This window comes from Nomascus leucogenys, chromosome X, assembly GCF_006542625.1.
Source record: "Nomascus leucogenys isolate Asia chromosome X, Asia_NLE_v1, whole genome shotgun sequence".
Taxonomy (NCBI): Eukaryota; Metazoa; Chordata; class Mammalia; order Primates; family Hylobatidae; genus Nomascus; species Nomascus leucogenys.
The window spans coordinates 53,328,683-53,347,559 of NC_044406.1; the positions used below are offsets into that span (position 1 = coordinate 53,328,683).

General features: G+C 38.8%; 2 protein-coding genes across 3 annotated transcripts in view; one reads left to right on the forward strand and one right to left on the reverse strand.

The window, feature by feature from the left end:
* Positions 1-9,276, forward strand: part of SRPX (sushi repeat containing protein X-linked) — an 87,715-nt gene extending 78,439 nt beyond the window's left edge. Inside the window, exon 10 of the mRNA XM_030807220.1 lies at positions 9,229-9,276. Within this exon, the coding sequence (XP_030663080.1) occupies positions 9,229-9,250 (22 nt within the window). The 3' untranslated portion in view covers positions 9,251-9,276. The remainder of the gene's footprint in view (positions 1-9,228) is intronic.
* Positions 9,277-13,304: 4,028 nt separating this feature from the next.
* The window catches only part of SYTL5 (synaptotagmin like 5), a 96,468-nt gene continuing 90,895 nt past the window's right edge, over positions 13,305-18,877 (reverse strand). Inside the window, exons 16-17 of one of the 2 annotated variants that reach the window (XM_030807473.1) lie at positions 16,622-16,830; positions 13,305-15,542 (exon numbers count right to left, since the gene is read on the reverse strand). In XM_030807473.1, coding sequence (XP_030663333.1) covers positions 15,400-15,542; positions 16,622-16,830 — 352 coding nt within the window. In that variant the 3' untranslated portion in view covers positions 13,305-15,399. The remainder of the gene's footprint in view (positions 15,543-16,621; positions 16,831-18,877) is intronic. The other variant, XM_030807474.1, reaches the window with a different exon arrangement.

The window sequence follows — 18,877 nt, forward strand, 5'->3', positions numbered from 1 at the left end:
GTATTTGGAAAAGGGAGGAGTATTTTTAATAGCCTATTTAGATAACTGTGAATATTTTATTTTTTATTTATTTATTTTTTATTTTTTTATTTTTATTTATTTATTTATTTTTTGAGACGGAGTCTTGCTCTGTCCCCCAGCCTGGAGTGCAGTGGCGCGATCTCGGCTCACTGCAAGCTCCGCCTCCAGGGTTCACGCCATTCTCCTGCCTCAGCCTCTCCGAGTAGCTGGGACTACAGGCGCCCGCCAACATGCCCGGCTGATTTTTTTTTTTTGTATTTTTAGTAGAGACGGGGTTTCACCGTGTTAGCCAGGATGGTCTCGATCTCCTGACCTCGTGATCTGCCCGCCTCGGCCTCCCAAGGTGCTGGGATTACAGGCTTGAGCCACCGCACCCGGCCGACTGTGAATATTTTTTGACACTTCACCAAAAGTCAACAAGTTGTAGTTCCTTAAAGAATAATCGTGATATGAAAACTCTTTGTACTCTGTTGCATTAAAATCGATTGGTCTATCTTGCGCTTTGAATGTATCTTTTATCTATGCACAATTTTGTAACTCATGCATCCATCATTTAGAAAACACTGGTTCATTGAATCAAGTAGCTCTTCCCAAGATTGATACATTTTGTTACACAATATTGGAATCTCACATTAGTTAATGTCATCACCAATCTTATCAGAAAAGTGTATAAGTATTAGGAAGCTGTCACAGTCACAATGGTGGATACAAGTTTTCTAAAATTCTAATTTTTGCTTCAAAGCTTGAATGTTATCATTGGCAAGAAGTACTGCCAATTGTTTTCCCTGAAGTGACAGGCTCACTTTGTTCATTTTTGAAAAAGTGTCTGCCAAATTCTCAAGCCTGAATAACCCGTTATTTGTTCTTTAAAATAAAAAGAATGCTGAAAATGCATCATACTTTGGTATACACAGAAAATATTTAAAACATATGTACTTATGGGTCAAGATTTAATAACAGTATTTTTTACTGCTTCATCAGGGATATTCTTAAATAAAACTGGTATTTTACTTTTCTTACTATGAAAGCATGAAGATAAAAATATGCACTGCCTTGATTCATGCCATAGTGCTACAGTTTTGCACAGTGACAAGAGCAAGTAAGGAAGACAGTTTTGACCTTGCTAACCCCTTGAAAAAGTTTTAGGATACCCAGGAGTCCAAAGACCAAACATTGTACTGCCTTAAACTGAAGAACCCCGTTTGTTAATATAATTCTGGAATTGTGATGGAATCTGGAATAGAAAGGAGTAGAAAAAACCCAAAATTTGGCATCTTTCTTAATTCTGGTAGGTCTTGTGGGGACTGTTCCTAATAGCTGTGTGCCTTGTAGAGACCCCACACTTAAGGGAACATTTCTCCACATGTGCTGCATCTGCTCCTCTTCTTTGCAGCTATCTTTCTTTTGATAGGTTCTGTATCCTTAGCTAAATTAATCAGAAATGAATAGCAGGGATGAGTGGACCCTTTTGGCTCATCAAGAATCTAAGCTGTGAGGGAGGGAGAGCATCAGGATAAATAGCTAATGCATGTGGGGCTTAATACCTAGGTGATGGGTTGATAGGTGCAGCAAACCATCATGGCACACGTTTACCTATGTGACAAACCTGCACGTGCTGCACATGTATCCAAGAACTTTAAATTTTAAAAAAAATCTAAACTGTAACACTGCATTCAAATTATCTCATTTAATCTTCACAAAAAGTCACAAATATTTCATCTCCTCTCAGCTTTACTTGCTTGTTAACATATTAAGGCTGAGACTTACAGTAACTGAAGAAGGGACACTGAGGGCTTCTTGTATAGCAGTGTTCTAAGGGTTGCTGCAGTAAGGGGGCTGTCTTTGTCAGCAAGACTGCAAACATGACAACCTTGGCCTACCAGCCCTCTCAATACACTTTATGCCTTAACCTTGGATATGCATTCAAATTACTCAGGGAGCTTTAAAAAATACTGATGATTTGGTGCCACACCCAGAGATTATGATATAATTGGTCTAGGTGCAGACAGGACTTGAGGGATTTTAAAAGCTTCCAAGGGGATTCTCATGTGAAGCCAAGGGTGAGAACCACTGTTTTGGGCGAGGTGAGAAAGATGCCAGGTATAACCATGATGGGAATACACCTCCCCCTTTGGAGAAACACTTGTTATTGCTTCTCTGCCTTTGGCCAATGTTTTTAGCGTTTGCGTTACAAAGTTAAACTTATGTTTAACTCATTTAAAATATGGCACTTGTTTCTCCTTAGGACAAAGCCGCAGGAATGTGGCAAAGCACCTAGCTTTGTTCATCAGAATCAGTTTTACTAATGAATGTGCAATGTACGGATGCATTTCTGTTACTATGGTGTCATTTCTGAAGATGCTCAACAGCTTAAGGATTTGTTTTTCTGTTTGCTCTATGGCTGCATTGGAGCTTGAAGAAAATTTAATTTCTCTGCATCATGTTTGAAATGTTGTATTGTCTCTCTCTACATCAGAAACAATTTTCTGTGGAGGATGGTGCTGTGCTTAGGCAGCAGCGAGACTAACAAATTGATTTCAAATGGAACTGAAATGCCATTATCTGGTCACAGATCAAATCTGAATCTTTTGCTCTTGAGTATCTTCCAATGTGTCGCTTAGTTTCATGAAATTCCGTTTGACTCTTGGGCAAGCTAAGTGGATTTCTGATGCCTTCTGAGACTAAGCATGAACTTCCAGGCTTGGAAAGAGGAGTTACTTTGCTCTCTCTTGAAAAACCAGAAAGAGAAGAAATACTTTTATTTCTCAACAAGTGGCAGCAATTTAGAAGATGAACTTTGTGAAGGGACTGAGTTCCAAGACCCTCTAGAGCAATGCTCCTCAGAATGTGGTCCTTGTCCTTGTACTAGTTGCTGGTCCCCGCACCATTTATTACTGGTTTACAAGGAGATAAGGAGTTTGCCCAAGACTGGAAATCAATAATGTCAATAAATTTGTTATTTAGTTCAGCTGATGTTTTTGATTGCAAAACTTTCCATGGAGGAAGCCACACCCCGATTTACATTCTGATGCAAGCTCCCTATCCTATCATGGGCCAGAACTTTGAGTAGCATTTCCCTAGAGGAGGGCCAGAGGTGAGACACTTGTTCCTTTGTCTCTATAGAGACCAATTAGTAAATTATGTAAATTAGGAAAGAAAATGCAATGGAGTTTTTCAAGGGCACAGTAGCTTTTTTTCCAGACTGAGTAGTCTCAGTCATTACTAGTTGAGAGCCCATGCAATTCTGATCAGCAGTTTTGCTAAAGGATTGGTGAGTTGTAGACAGTGAACCTAGACTAGATAATATCTTAGAAATAAAAGTGATAAGAAAAACCGTCTTGATTTTTGGCTACCTTATATTTCTTCCGGTGAACAGGGGCACTACAATTGGAAGACTTTTTTTGGTTTGTTTTTTATTCAAAGACATTAACATGTACTATGCACATATTAATGTGCCAAGTGCTGGGAATGCTTCTCAAATATGTGAGCAATACAATCTTGAAATTCTATTTTGAGAGCCTGCTTCCTAAAGAACAGGCCTAATATCAATTACTGTATCAATTAGGGTCTCAGCAGGAAACAAATGGAACACTGAAACTGTTGCTGCAACACTGAGGAAAGATTAGTAGAGGGATTATTTATAAAGGTGCAGTCAGGGTCAAGGGAAAACAACAAGGGATGGTGATACTAGCCACAGCTAGGAGCCTTTACCACTAGTAGGCCTGAAAGATTGGAGGGCAGGAGTGGCTCTGTAGCTCTAGCTGCAGGAGAAGGTAACCTAACAAGAACTATAGCCCTGAATAGAGGAATGTAGCCACTATCACTTGGTGACCCAGCAGGAGGGAGCCAGGCTAATAACTATACCAGTCTCACGTTCCTCACACCATTCAATCTCCTACTGCTGGTTTTCTTTGTCCAAACCCAACCAAAATCCAGAAGGTAAGAGAGTCACATTGAAGCAAATCATTAAGGTTCACCTCTTAGGGCATAAAACAGTGTGAAAAGAGCAAAGAGAAAATATGCAGGAACAGATGCAGAATATCCAAAGCAACATCTTAAATAATTATAATTGACAACATTTGTTTCTTCCTTTGTGGTATGTAAAGTAAGGCTGCCTCTTACAGTCGATGGTGTCAAAGAGTAAATTAATTCTAGCACATGTAAGTTGTCATAGGACTTTAGAGCTTGAGCAGACTTTGAATATCACTTAGTTCAAGTCTCCCATTTTATAGATGAGAAAACTGAGGTTCAGTGAGAGAAACTGTCTTGCTCAAAAGCCACAGCAAGTAGCATAGCTTGGAGAAGGAGCTAGGTTTCTTAACTGTCAACTCAGTGTTCTTTATAATACATCATCCTCTTTCAAGTTTGGGTTTACCAAAATGTACTTTTGGGTTAAGCCTCACATTTATCACTGACTTAAGCCAACTTGGTACCCAAATGCTTTTCTCTACAGTTTGTCATCAGCAGCAACACAAATATTGAGTCTTGATTGAAAATAGAAGATACCAGCTAGAAGATATTTGATTAGTACTATGGAATAAAGCTTTCAGGGACTATTTCCTCAGGTTTAGGGGAGATTGTATCCAAAGTCAGTTGGTCCTCATTCTATTTAGCAGGTTATCAGAATCATGTAGAATAAAAAATATTTAGGTCTTTCATTTCAAGGACTCTGAAATAAAGTCAGATTACCTGGCTGAAGGATGTCATCAGGATAGCCACAGGAGAAAACGCACGTGCGCGCACACACACACACACACAAAGGATGTTAGTAATCAAGCATGTGTGTATGCCAAGAAATAAAAATCAAGGAATAAAAGGGGCTCAAAGAAAAGACTGGCAAATGGGAGTATCTTAGGACAATGTTGGCATCAACTACAACTGACAGGCGATAGTCTTAAGTGTCAATATCAATTTTGCCATTTTCTCTACACCAATGCATTCCACAGTTCATTATTCTTGCAAATCAACTAAGGATCTTACTATATGAGCATTGTGATTCAGTGGGTGTGGGCTGGGGCCCCACATTCTGCATTTCCAACAGGCTCCCAGATTCTGGTAATGCTGTTGGTTCATGAATCCCACTTTAAGAGGCAAGTCTCCAGCTCATGACAAACACAAGGTTTCTATCTGGGTTGCAGTTTAGTGTAGTGCAAAGAAATTGGGCTTTGGGATCTGAACTGGGAAGCTCCATGTTGGGTGAGGCTGTATTACATACTATCTTTGAACTTGGGCAAGTTACTTAACCTCTATGAGCCTCTTAGGTCTTTTTTAAAAACAGCCTTAAATTAGGTAACAATTCGTAAAGTACTTGACACATAGTAGATGCTCAATAAATGTCATTTCTGATCCCTTCCCTTGATTTATTGAGGGGAGGGCAAAGGGAGTAATTGTTTCAGAGTTTAGACTTACAGGAAGATAAGTGAGCAAAAACCGAAATAGGAAGGCAGATTCAATAGCTGAGCACCAAGAAGAGTTATTCAACATCATTCTATTTTTAAAAACAGCAACCAGACACCCATCCAATCTGTGTGTCAATTCGGCAAATGTGCTTTCCTCCAAAGACAAATAAGTATAAAGACACGAGGGATAGGTGACATATAATCCATCTTCAAGAACTCAGGAATAAGAAAACGAAATACCATATGTTCTCACTTATAAATGAGAGCTAAACATTGAGTGCACATGGACACAAAGAAAGGAACAATAGACACCAGGGCCTACTTGAGGGTGGAGGGTGGAGGGTGGGAGAAGAGAGAGGATCGAAAACTGCCTGTCAAATACTATGCTTATTACTGGGATGACAAAATAATCTGTACACCAACCCTGTGGCATGCAATTTACCTATATAACAAACCTTCACACGTACCCCTGAATGTAAAATAAAAGTTAAAAAAAGAACTCAGAAATAACTCAGAACATGTTGGAGATATTAGGAAAGTAAATTTAATGAAAAGATCCTAATTTGCAGCAAGTTCAGGGTGGCACAAAGCTTTTGTCTGGGATGTATGTTACATACAGAAGCTCAGAAGTGGGCATGTTAGGTATTTAAGTATTTAGTAGCATGGTAAGACAAGCAATTAGTAAATATGGCAAGACAAGCACACAGGAACAGTTATTTGTGGCCAATAATAACAAAAAAAATCTAGCAGGATAAGTAAATAAATAAAAGAAAAATAACAATTAAAAAAACTTACTGTTTCCTCAGAATTCTTCTGTCTTTTTCTCTATTTAAAAACAAATAAAAATACTATACTTCACACTTAAAATTTAAGAGAGTAGATTTCACGTTGTCTTCTTACCACAATAAAAAAGAAATGAACTATCAAGCCACAACAAGAGATGGAGGAACCTTAAATGCCATATTGAAAAGTAAAAGAAGCAAATCCAAAAAGGCTACACATTGCATAATTCTAACTATATGATATTCTGAAAAAAGGCAAAACTATGGAGACAGTAAAAAGATTAGTGTTTGCCATGGTTTAAATCACAGGAGATGTTTTGGGCAGTGAAACTATTCTGTGTTGCAATGTAATTGTGTATATATGATATTATAAATTTGTCAAAACTAATAGAACTAAAATACAAAGAATGAATCCTAATGTAAAGTATGGTATTTAGTTAATAATAATGTATCAATATGGCTCATCAATTGTAACAAATGTACCACATCAATGCAACATGTTAATAATAGGAGAAACTCAGGGGGAAGGTAGTATATGGGAACTCTTGTACTTTCTGCTCAACTTTTCTGTAAACCTAAACTGCTCTGAGAAATAAACTCTATTAACTAAAAACAAACAAAGAGAAGAGACCAACGTCCTATTAGAACAAGAGTGTAGGAGAGTAAATTGGCAGCTGAAGCAGGTGAATGCCATGACAAGGCAGAAATGAACATACTCACATGTAGGTGACCCACCCTATGGCAGAGTTTGGAAAATTATCCCTTATTCCTTTCAAAGAAGAGCCCCCATTCCAATGTTTCAGCGACCCAGTGGTTTTAGATGTTCTTAGATATTGAAAATGTGTCTTCCTTCTCCAGCCCACTAAACCCCTGAACTTATCTTCAGGTCCCAGAGAAAAAGTCTCCTCATGACTATTATGTTCAATCCAGGAATGGAGACCTGGTGCATTCAAAGAGCTGGGCCAATACTTGGGCTGATTATGTGGTGCAATTCTCAGATGGTCTTTAAGAATTTGTACAACATATATTTTCAGGTGGACCTGCCTGGTGGAAGAGATTTGAAAGAAGTCCCCAGTGAAGGCAAATGTCCCTTTTCCCTATGTCCTTCCCAATTCCTGTGTTGCCTAAGTTTGCATGCTCCACTCAGCAAAACAAAAGCCCCACATCTAAACAGATCTGTCTTAGGAGGCAATTTATCAGCCATAAATTGCTCTTCACGCGTGAGCTCCTCACCCCATCTATCTATTCAAGCAGACATTATTTCTTCCTGCTAATACCATATCCTTCCTGAGAAGAGCCCTCCACCTCATTACATTTTCAGGGATGTTTAGCACCCTTTATAATTTGGCACCTTGGGAAGCTCCCCAGCAGCTCACTCCTCAGCTTGGCTCTGTGCATTCAGATGCCTTGCAAGCAAGTGACTCTAACAGAACTGGACTCTGAGGTGACAGGAAAGAGCTGAAAATGAAGAATAATATTTCTATAAGCCCATGTGGAAAAAAGCATGGAGGACATCTCTTAAGATTCTGGTGTGCACGCCATCAGCCAGAGGGACGATGTAAGAAGATACTTAGGTATCAGGGAAGACAAATTAATGGAGGTGGCGGGGAAGCTCAAAAATCAAGACTAAGGAAAAGTCCAGATATCTCTTTCTTCATATCAACTGAAAACCAATGATCTCTCTTTTAAAATGTCCATTTATGAATAATAAATACTAAGAAAGGATGGAAACAAATATACATACCCAATCCCCAATCATTTCAACTACGGGTTCAACCTTGAATGATTGCCATGACTGTTTTGTGATGGAATGGCTGCCTTCCTTGTTTCCAAAGGAGAAAGGTTTAAAACTAAGTTTACTTATTGGGACTTATGGATTCCTGTGGATTTGCACAAATGAGCTTCAAGTTCCTAAAGACAAAATGAACTATTGAGTAAGTAGAAAAAATGTTTGGAAAGAGAAATCAGAATCCTTCCCCAAAGTAAATGTATCTCACAATAAAGTATAATAATAATAAAAAAAGAAAGTAAGAAAAAAAGAGAGGTAAAAATAAAATATTTAGATTTAAATATCTATCTAGTTCTCTGCCCTCCTATAAGAAGACATCTTTTAGAAAATTCCAATTATTTAAACTTTTGCTTTAATTACTATAATAAAATATCTGATTTATGTGCTGTATTAATTTCTGTCTCCTTCAGAGAAAAAGGAAATCAGAGACAAATCTTTACTTCTGCCAAAATACTTGAGAGAAAAGTATGATCTACTACCCCATGAGTGTTTTGGCATTTATAGGCAATACTAACCATATATTCTACTTTAGTTTTCCAAATATATAAGAAACCCTCCCCCAGAAAATTTTGATAAATTCTAGTGAGGTAAATGAGGTACAATTGATTACTCATAGTGACAACAGCAGTTTGCATTTCTATGGAAATTGTTTTGACAGCATGGTAAATTTCCTTCTGTACACAAAGAACATGACTCTACACAACATTATTGTGAAGCTAGCAGGTTTTGTCTTCCTGACATGGGGTATAGGGAATGGGCCATAGAAAGAGATGGTCATTACACTGGCAGAGAGTGTTGAACAAAGGGGAGGAAAGATGGTTTGCTTGCAGGTTCCATAATCTGTGGACCAAGAAACTGACCAATTTTTCTCCCCATGATATTAAACATTTTCTGTAATATTTATTATCTAATCCAATGAAGTATGAAATTTCAGTCTAAAATAAATATATTACTATCACCCGCAAGGAGTAACCTAGCATAAAATACAGGTTTTTTTTATGTTTACTACACCTAAACACTGTAGATCACTTAATTGTACATAGAATGCTTAAGACCTAATCCAGCATCTAGGAAAAGAGGGGCATAAGAAATTATGAACCACAGAGTAATAGAACTAGCTCACCAATAATGACCTTCTTAAAAAAATGGATTAGAATTTGCAAAGCATATTTACATATATTACCTTATTTGATATCTTCAGTTACTCCAAAGTAGCCTATTTATTCCAATTTTGCAGGCAAATAGACCATGGCCTATAAAGAATAATTAACTTGACTGAAGTCGCATGGTTGGTAAGTACTCAATTCAAGATTTGAACTAGTATTCTCGGAGTTGAAGGTTAGACTCTTTCCACCCCTTCGTGGTTGCCTTGCAATTAATGATCTCTGGGTATGCAAAAAATCGACTATTTCAAGATCAAATTCAAGAAGCCATCATGATGTAGAGTTGGTTTGAAGAATAGAGTTGATATAATTTGTCCTCTAATGCAGTGTTTCTCAAACTGTGATCCATTTGTATTAGATTCACCCAAGAAGCTTGATTAAAATGATTGGGATTGCTGGAGATTTTGTTTAGTAGGCTTGGAGCAATGCTCTGGAATAAATGTATTCAATTCATAGTCCAGATGATTCAGATAGTCCTTTGGAATCCTTGATGTAGTGCAATTTTCCTGGCTATTGTTCAAACCTTTCCAAATCTAATTTTTGTTGTACTTTTGCCTGTATGAACATTCCCCTCCTATTTTTCTTCAATTTCAGAGGTCATACATGACACTATCGTAGAAGTAAAACCCTTCTGGCAACTTCTAGGGACAATGTTCACATTAATGTGAAATGTATACATGGGAGAAAAACAAACATTGATCACAGCCCAAAATCCTACTAGTTCTCACTTTCAGATGCTTCTAGGACTTGATATTTCATTACACTTTGCTTCTAAAGGTGGGGTTTACTCTAATTACTTCCATGGCTTTCTCCTCCCTCACCAAAGGTAAACCTTGGGCTGGGCGCGATGGCTCACACCTGTAATCCCAGCACTTTGGGAGGCCGAGACGAGCAGATCACGAGGTCAGGAGATCGAGATCATCCTGGCTAACACGGTGAAACTCCGTCTCTACTAAAAATACAAAAAAAGTTAGCCGGGCATGGTGGTGGGCGCCTGTAGTCCCAGCTACTCGGGAGGCTGAGGCAGGAGAATGGCGTGAACCCGGGAGGTGGAGCTTGCAGTGTGCCGAGATCGCTCCACTGCACTCCAGCCTGGGCAACGGAGTGAGACTCCATCTCAAAAAAGAAAAGGTAAACTTTGGAGTAGTAGGTAGTGATGAGACTAATATGACTGTGAATCAGGTGGGCTCAATTCATTCATTAATTACCTAAGTACTTAATGATTATTAGCCATACATTTGTGAACATTTCTTAAGGAAAAAGGCCGAGAGTATGAAGTTACTTCAAAACATATTTGTTTATGGTGTTTTCGTGACCTGGAAAATCTACATCCTGATGAGTCCAGCGACAATAACAACATAAATGAAAGGAGAGCTGATTAACAGAATTAATCTACCACATCCTGTATGTGTTATTTATGTATGATTGGATAAAATCAGGCTTTTAGATTTGTCCATGTCCCTTTTCAACTTGATTTATCTGAGGGAAAAATGAGAGTTGAGATTTTCAAAGAAGGAGTAGGATGTTCCATGCAAGGCTGTGGCCTCTTCTTCTGATAAACTGACATGCGGGGCTGGAAGCATACTTTGTGCTTGTATCTATGCTGAGACAAGCTGGGCCCAGCAGTCTAGGGTTGTAACTACAGTACTTGTCAGAAAGTTGCTTTTATAAAAATTAATTTTATTTTTAGTTGATAAATAATAATTGCATATATTTAGGGAGTACAATGTGGTGTTTTGATACACATATACACTGTGGAATGAGCAAACCAAGCTAATTGGTATATCCATCACCTCAAATATTTATCATTTCTTTGTGATGAGAACATTTGAAATCCTCTGTTTCAGCTGTTTTGAAATACACATTATTTTTAAGTATAATCATTATGCTGTGTCATTGCACAGCATGGTGACTATAGCAAGGTGGCTTTTAAAAGACCAATCAGTAAACGAATTCAGACATTTTTCTTGATCTATATGGGCCCCAGTTTCCTTATCTGTTAATTGGGAGTCAGAAATGGTGGTTTCTAAAGATGCCTACAGTCTAATATTCTATGATGTTACAGTAGTTTGTTTTCGCTTATTCCACAAATATTTTTTGATTACCTACTGTGAGCTAAGGACTGGGATATAGCTGTAAAAAATATAAATATCGTCTCTGCCCTTCTGAATCTTACATTCTAGGGACATGGCAGGGAGGAAACAGACACAGACATTAAAGGACTCATTAGGTTAATAATTTATTATAATTGTGATGTGTGCACTGAAGGAGAAATAGAGGCAGGCTGCTGTGACCTCGTTCAGTAGAGAGTGATCAGGGAAGGTTTCCCTGAGGAGGTAACATTTTAGACCTGGATGACTAATGGGAATCAAGCTGAAGAAAAGATGGACCAAGAAGACTCCTGGCAAAGGCCATGAGGTGGGATAGAGCCTGGCACAATTGATAAGTAGAAAAAGGAATTCTGTGGCTGAAGAGAAGGGGAGGGGAGGAATGGCCTGGGAGAAACTGGCAGTGACCATCTTATGCAGGGCCATGAGCAGGAATTTATATTTTATTCTTAAGACAATGGGAAGCCATGGAAGGTTTTACAGATCGCTCTGGGGATGGACAGATAGATCAATAATGTTAAGCAAGTATAGTCAAATGTGAATGGCAGAGCCAAATTTGGGTGGTGGATATAAGAGTGTTCACTATAAAGTTCTTTCAACTTTTCTGTATGTTTGAACATTTTAAAATAACATGCTGAGACAAATCACTCTGGCCACAGTAAGAGGAATGGATTGAAGGAGGACAAAATTGGTGGCATAGACGGCAGCTAGGAGACTGCTGCAATAATCTTGGAGAAGGGTGATAGTGGCTTGGACTAGGATGGTGCCACGGAGACAGTGAGAATTGGACAGGCTCTAGAGATATTTAGGAGGCAGACTCAATATGATTTCCTGATTGATTTTTGCCTCAGGATAAGAAAGAGGCAGAAACCAAAGATCAATAGCAGGTGTCTGGTTACTGTTACTGGGTGGATGATGGTACCAGGTACAGAGATAGGGCACGCTGGTACAGGAAGACATGAGTGTGAGGGAGACTGTGAAATGAAGAGTACAGTTTTTAATATGTTGAAAACATGAAGTATCCTGGTGGAGATGTCATATGGGCAGTTAGATCTGGGTCTGGGGCTGACAGGAAGGGTCTGGGTTAGAGATGTGAGTTGGAAGTGAAAAGTGTATGAAATCTTGAGAGTACAGTACATAATGCCTGGAAGGCTGTATAAAGTGAGGAGAAAAGAACTGAGCACTGAATAATCCAATTTTTAATAGTTTTGTAGAGAATGAGTAAAGACAAAGATGAAGCAGTGACTTGTGAAGCAGAAATCAGGGTCATGTGATATTATACAAGGCCTTTATTGATGGGTTTTTGGGTTGTTTCCAATCTCTTTGAATAAATATCCTTGTATGTACTCATTTCTCATATATGCACCTATCTCTGTAAGAAAAATACTCAGAAGTGGAATGGCTGGGTAAGATTTATACCTCATTTTGAATTTCAAAGTGTTTATTTTTTGAAGGAAAAGATTGCTTAGAAAAGCCATTAAATATAGATAGCTTAGTTAACCATATTTAATGTGGTAGTGGGTTGGACTGATTAAATAAATTTGATACATCTCTATAATTTAATATCTTGTAGCCATAAAGAAGAATCAGATAGTCAATATTTTCTGATATGGAAGAGGAGAGAGGAAGACAAGTTTTCACAATTTTGAACTATTCGAATTCTGTGCCATTCACATGCATTACCTATATTTAAAAATACTATTTGTAGTTCTAGACCGTACTTTTGACTTTTATTTCCAAGAGTAACACCAATAGGTTTCTGACAGATTTTTGCATACTTGAGTTTTGGATTATGGGAATACCTAGTTAGATGTTGGATTTTATGAAACCATGATACAGAGAGTTGCTCTACGTGTGGCAAACATCTGAACACATAAAGTTCATGGTCTTCTTGAGTTCGAGTTATAAATTTTAAAATTTATTATTTTTTCATATTTATTATTAATGAATAAATCCACTTTGTTGTGTCTATTCCAGAGATGTTTCCAGACTTCACCATCACCACCCTCTTACCTCCCCTAAAAATGTAATTGAAGACAGAATGAGTCACATCAAGTCTGAAGACATTTTATTTTTCCTATGTGGGAAGCAATGATGATCTTACACTTTTTGTTTTCTGTTTTTAAGAAGGGCAGCACAAGGATATGTGCAGTTTTTTCTTTTAAGTACCTTGCTAAGCAACACTAGACTAATAACCATTTTGTAGAATTAGGTGACCTACTTCTGAATAAAATTGAAACTGGATTGCTTATTCCCTTACTAATAATAATACTAAATATATTCTTAAATCAGTTTTCAAAATTCAAGATGAAATCTAGAAATATGGAACAACTAGCAGGAATAAGCCTGAAGATGATTCTAGCTCTGTTACTACTAAAACCCAGTTTCTAAACTTTCGAGGATTTTATATGAACTCGCATGAAAAAATGAGCTCAGAGGCTAGAATATGACTCCAGAACATACCTTGGTCAGGTATGTTCATGCTCAAGTAATCAGACTCTGCTCCAAATTTCTTGACATACGCCCTTTTATCCACCTTAATAAGCATAGCATTATGCCAAGGACTACAGTGAAAAAAGAACACTGGCCTAAGATTGATAGCCTGGATTTAAGTCCAGATTTAGTCACAGCCTCTATATGGCCTTGGGCAAGTTATCTCAGCTCTCTGAAATTCACATTTGGAATCTGCAAAATGAGCAACTGGGCCTGAGTTTCCTTCTAGCTTTAACTTTCTTTGCATCTAAATTTCGTAGCTCAAGCATCTGGAATTCCAGGTGAGAGAAGGTATGGTAGATTGAACTGTTGGCCCCAATTCTTCATCTCTTCCTGCATCCTCACTCTTGTCATGGCTTCACTGTGGGCAGTGCATATTTCCCTGCCTCTTCATCTTGGCCATGTGACTTCCTTTGACCAATAAGATATCAGTAGACATGACACATCCAGGGGTTGAAAATGTACCCAAGCAGTGGGGCTCATCTTATTGCACTTCTGCCATCAAGATGCTCTGGCTATCCCTTTGGCTTAAAGAGGATGAGGCATAAGAAGCCAACCTAGAACCTCAAGCCTGTAGCAGGAAGGAGAGGTGCCATAGTCAATCTTCATAACTATGAGAAAAAGGATTGTCATTTTAAGCCACTGACATTTGGTGTGTTTTTTCATTCAGCATTATTGTGGCAATAGTTAACCACTGCAAAAGGAGATAAGAAAAACTCAGTGAAGGAGAAAACAAGGTGGAAGAGAGCAGATGGAGTCTTTGATTCTCTCCCATAACAGGGCAGAAGATAAACAGAAGTAAAATAGCAGGTAGAGTACCTCCTTTTTCATTAAACTAGTCTCATCAGTGAACACAATGTGAAAAGGTACATCAATTGACCATTATGTCTCATTCCCTTTTAGTTAATGGCTTAGAACATTTTATAAAATAAATGTTTACAACAGAGCTCTCTTAGGTCATCGGTAGGGTGACCCTACATCCCAATTTTCCCAGGTCAATTCTAATCAACATCAATTGTTCTGATGTAGTTATTTAGCTCTCTTTGTTCTAAAAAATAAACTGATTTAGATGATAAATTCTATAGTAATCATAGAAAGCCCTGTCAATCCATCTTGGAATACTACTTGGTTAATCCACAAGTTTGCTGCAATAACAGGACAATCCCCTTGCTCAAGCAACCATCTCTACCATGCCTTCTTGAGATCATGTGGATTCCTAGGGTGAGTAAAAGTTGGCCAGTATCCTTTCTTCTAACTTTTCAAGTGATCTACCTTCTCATTGGTCCTCTTTCTCTTCAAAGGATTTGAGGAAATCTAAAGTAACTTATAATTAGCAAATGGAGGCTTGTGCCATTTATTTTGTGGTATAAACCCTATAAGCCTTTGCACAATTTGCTTGTTGACAGGACAGAGTAGTACACTTTCTATCATCCAGTCAAGAAGGCCTTGATTGGATGGAAATATATGTTTTTAGGCACTCAACAAGACCCTAAATGTTCATACTATTGACATCTCTCCCCTCATGTCCCAACACTGTCAGGTGAGAAATGGCAGGGAAGCAGAATCCCAGGTCTCAGTTTGCCAATGGTAGGAAAAGACAGCCAGATAGGCCCTGGTGGCCTCATTCTTGGAAAACTGGTCCCTTTAGAGCCTACATTTTCCCATGCTGGAACGAAGCATGAGTACACCCTCAAAGGGAGTTCCAGGGTTGTTGGCCATCTTCTGCCAAAGGCGCTGCTCTTCCCCCTGAGAGTCCATCCAATCCACGTTCTTCCCATGGCTCACACCTGAAGAAGCGAAACGGGAAAATTATATGTCACACAAGAAATGTTTTGCTCTCCTGCAAGGCATCTATCAACTTTTGAGCGGGCCTTTTGACCAGAGTACCTTTTACTGGCTTGTTCTCACTTAGTATATGTAGTGAGTGGTGTTAGAATTGAATCAATCATTTGCAGCCTGCACTATTCTCTAATGCCTAGGCCATATGAGGCAAATCAGGGTGGCCCTGGTAACTCACTTCCTCCCTACTTTAGTAGAGAGCTGGTTCATCTGGACTGTGCTAACATGACAGAAGAATGGGATGAATTTGGCTCTCTTTTTCTAACAAGGACACTTTTCTGACCTGGGGAGTTTTCCTTTTAGTGGTATAGATATTCTTGGCTCCCCTTAATCTATAAATAAGTAATTATCATAGTGATAGGACCTTCCTCAACAGAAATGTTTACCATGGTGTATGCTGATGGTCTCATCTATGTCTGGCTTAGGCTATGGGATAATGGGAGTTAGGGGGACTGCACGTGCTCTACTACTGTAATCCCTCTTCCAATTCACCCTGTTACAGTTGCGTCTTGTGGCACCAGTGGTGGGTTTCCTTGATCTGTTTTTAACAACATTGGTGTTATTTTTATGGAAAAATGATTTCCTTTCAATTCAACCAGTATAAATAATAGCTGCAAGTGCTGGACAGAACTGAGAAGATGATGAAGTAATGTTGGTCTTAAAAGTCGCTCTCCTCCCATCAGAAGCCTGTGCTGTCTTGGTAATCATCTCCTGAGCAAAATCTGAAGCAAGGCCCAAGAAAGTACTTAAAATTCACTTAGACTAAGGTGTAAATGCTAGTCTATGAAAGGATTAAATATAAACATTATATCTTCCAATCTTCTAGCCTAAGGATACAAAGTTACTGTAGTTATATCTGTATTTTAACAATGAATAGATCCTTAGCTAAAGGAATGAAGCATTTGTGGTAATTTCAGGATTTAGCTGAAACTCTATATGTACATCCACTGCACATCACATGTGCAAGAATAGTGACCCCACCTGGGCCCAGTCACAGACCATCCCTGTGGGTCCCCAAATCCCTCACCACTTCCAGAATTCAAACGAACTCCTCCCAGAAAGATGTTGCTGGAAAAGGCCTCCTTGTCCCAGATAGTAAGTTCTAGGCAAACATTCTTTATATCCTGGGGATGGATGCCACTGAACATGAATGTATGATTCCACTGAGGGTTAACACTCTTTTTTATTACCAGGGTTTTGTGCTTGGTGGCTTTGCTATCATCAGGGAGCAGGTAGCTGCAGGAGAAAAAACAATCAAACCATCAATAAGACAGCAGACCAAAAATGTCAGCGTGTACGCAAGTGTGATGTGTCTATTTGATTTTCCTTCCCAGGCTTCTATATGCTTAAATCTGGATTTATATAGTGGAATGACTTATTATTTCTTTCAAGTGGGACATTAGTAAAATGCCCTCACTCTCCTTTCTAATCCTATTTTGGTCCTTCCTTCCATCTTGAAAAGAAAATACCTCCTGTAATAGACACTATTGAATGCCTTGCTTCACATAATTTTGGCCTCCTTAGAGCTGGATGGGAAGTTCCTGATGTGCTTTCAGCTTCCCACCTCAAGTGCTTGTGTCTCTTGATACAAGGAATAAATTCCTCTAATTAAGGAATTTATCTGATGTTGTGTTAGCTGGCTCAGCTTATGTGTAGGAAACTCTGGGATTACTTGGAATTTAATGCCCCTGGGGCAACCTTTAACTGATGAGTTTGAGAAATTGGTGGATAATTTCCCCAGCTTCCCTGTCCCTCAAAGTGACAATCCTAAGGTGTATTTCATAGAGTTTCTCACTGCTTCCCCAGTGGAATCAAGCTCCAGTTGCCCACAGTGGTAACCTGCCCATTAACATACGTTTTAATCAACTTCTCTTTCTTCCTTGTCTCATTTTCTCCACTTCCTCATTGGTGTTTCCTGAAATCTCTTTTCAAATAAAACGCCTGTATCCTAGGTTTTCTCGACTATGGTCAAAACACTGTATGAGGCTCTAGGTATGTGATAAAAATGTCTGTTTTCCCCCTTCAGGGAGCATACTTTAGAAAAGAAGACATATGTACATATGGAATTAGTACATGGAACAAAAACGAAAAATGCTACAAGCAAATGACTTTACAATAAAGAAGATACATTAAGTCACTTAAGATTTCATTTCATGTACCAAGCAGAGACTGCTTATTATCTCCTAATATCCATTCTCTCCTTATATTCCTCTAAAAAACTCTGTGTTTTTATTTGAGCACAGTGTTGCCCAGACTAAAGACTACATTTCCCAGCCTCCCTTGCAGCTAGAATAGCCATGTGACTGAGTTCTGGCCAATGGGATATAAGAAGTAGTGCTTATGAAACTACTTCTTACATCTGGAAAGTGTCCTGTCAGCTGGAATTTGTATGGGATAGCTGAAACAGCAGCAGCTATCCTAACCCATTAGGTGGATACCATAACGAGATGGAAAAATCCTGGGTCCCTGATAATCATGATGCTTCCATACCTGCCCTGGGAACCTTACCTTCAGTCTTTGTTTACATGTAAGAGAGAAAAAAAACTTGTCTTGTTTAAGCCACTGTTCTTTTGGCTCACAGACTGACCTAATGTTAATGGATATATTTTATATTATTAAACTTTACAGAGGGTCTAGTCTTGCTCCCTCACTGTCTTTTAAAAAAATCTCATGTCTTTTTAGAATCAGCCTAATATTTAAGTATTATTATAGACAGAATTTACGGGAAAGTTATTGGCTTTTGTTTTTCTTTCTAGAACAAAAATACTGTCTTTTATTATTTCTGCTTTATAAATTTTCCACAAGATAAACTGAATACTGCTCCAGAAGATGTGAAGTACCATTGCAAGGTCACAATGTGGCCACGGGTTGGGAGCCATCTCCTCATTCCACCAGACAGTGAGCAGCAGAGGCTTAGACTGGATGGTAGGGCTAATGACACAAATTGTAACTGCAGTATCCAAGGAAAGCATTTCTTCTATGCTTAAATCTACTGCAAGAAAGAGTGAAGGGAAGATGTGCCAGGATTCAGGCATACACACTCACCAATGGAGAGGCCCCAGAACTGCTTCTCCCCACTACTGGCTTTACCAAAGTTAGAACATGTGGCCAGTCACGGTGGCTCATGCCTGTAATCCCAGCCTTTGGGAGGCTGAGGCAGGCGGATCATTTGAGGTCAGGAGTTCAAGACCAGCCTGGCCAACGTGGTGAAACCCTGCCTCTACTAAAACTAAAAAAAAAAAAAATAGCTGGGCATGGTGGCACGTACCTGTAATCCCAGCTA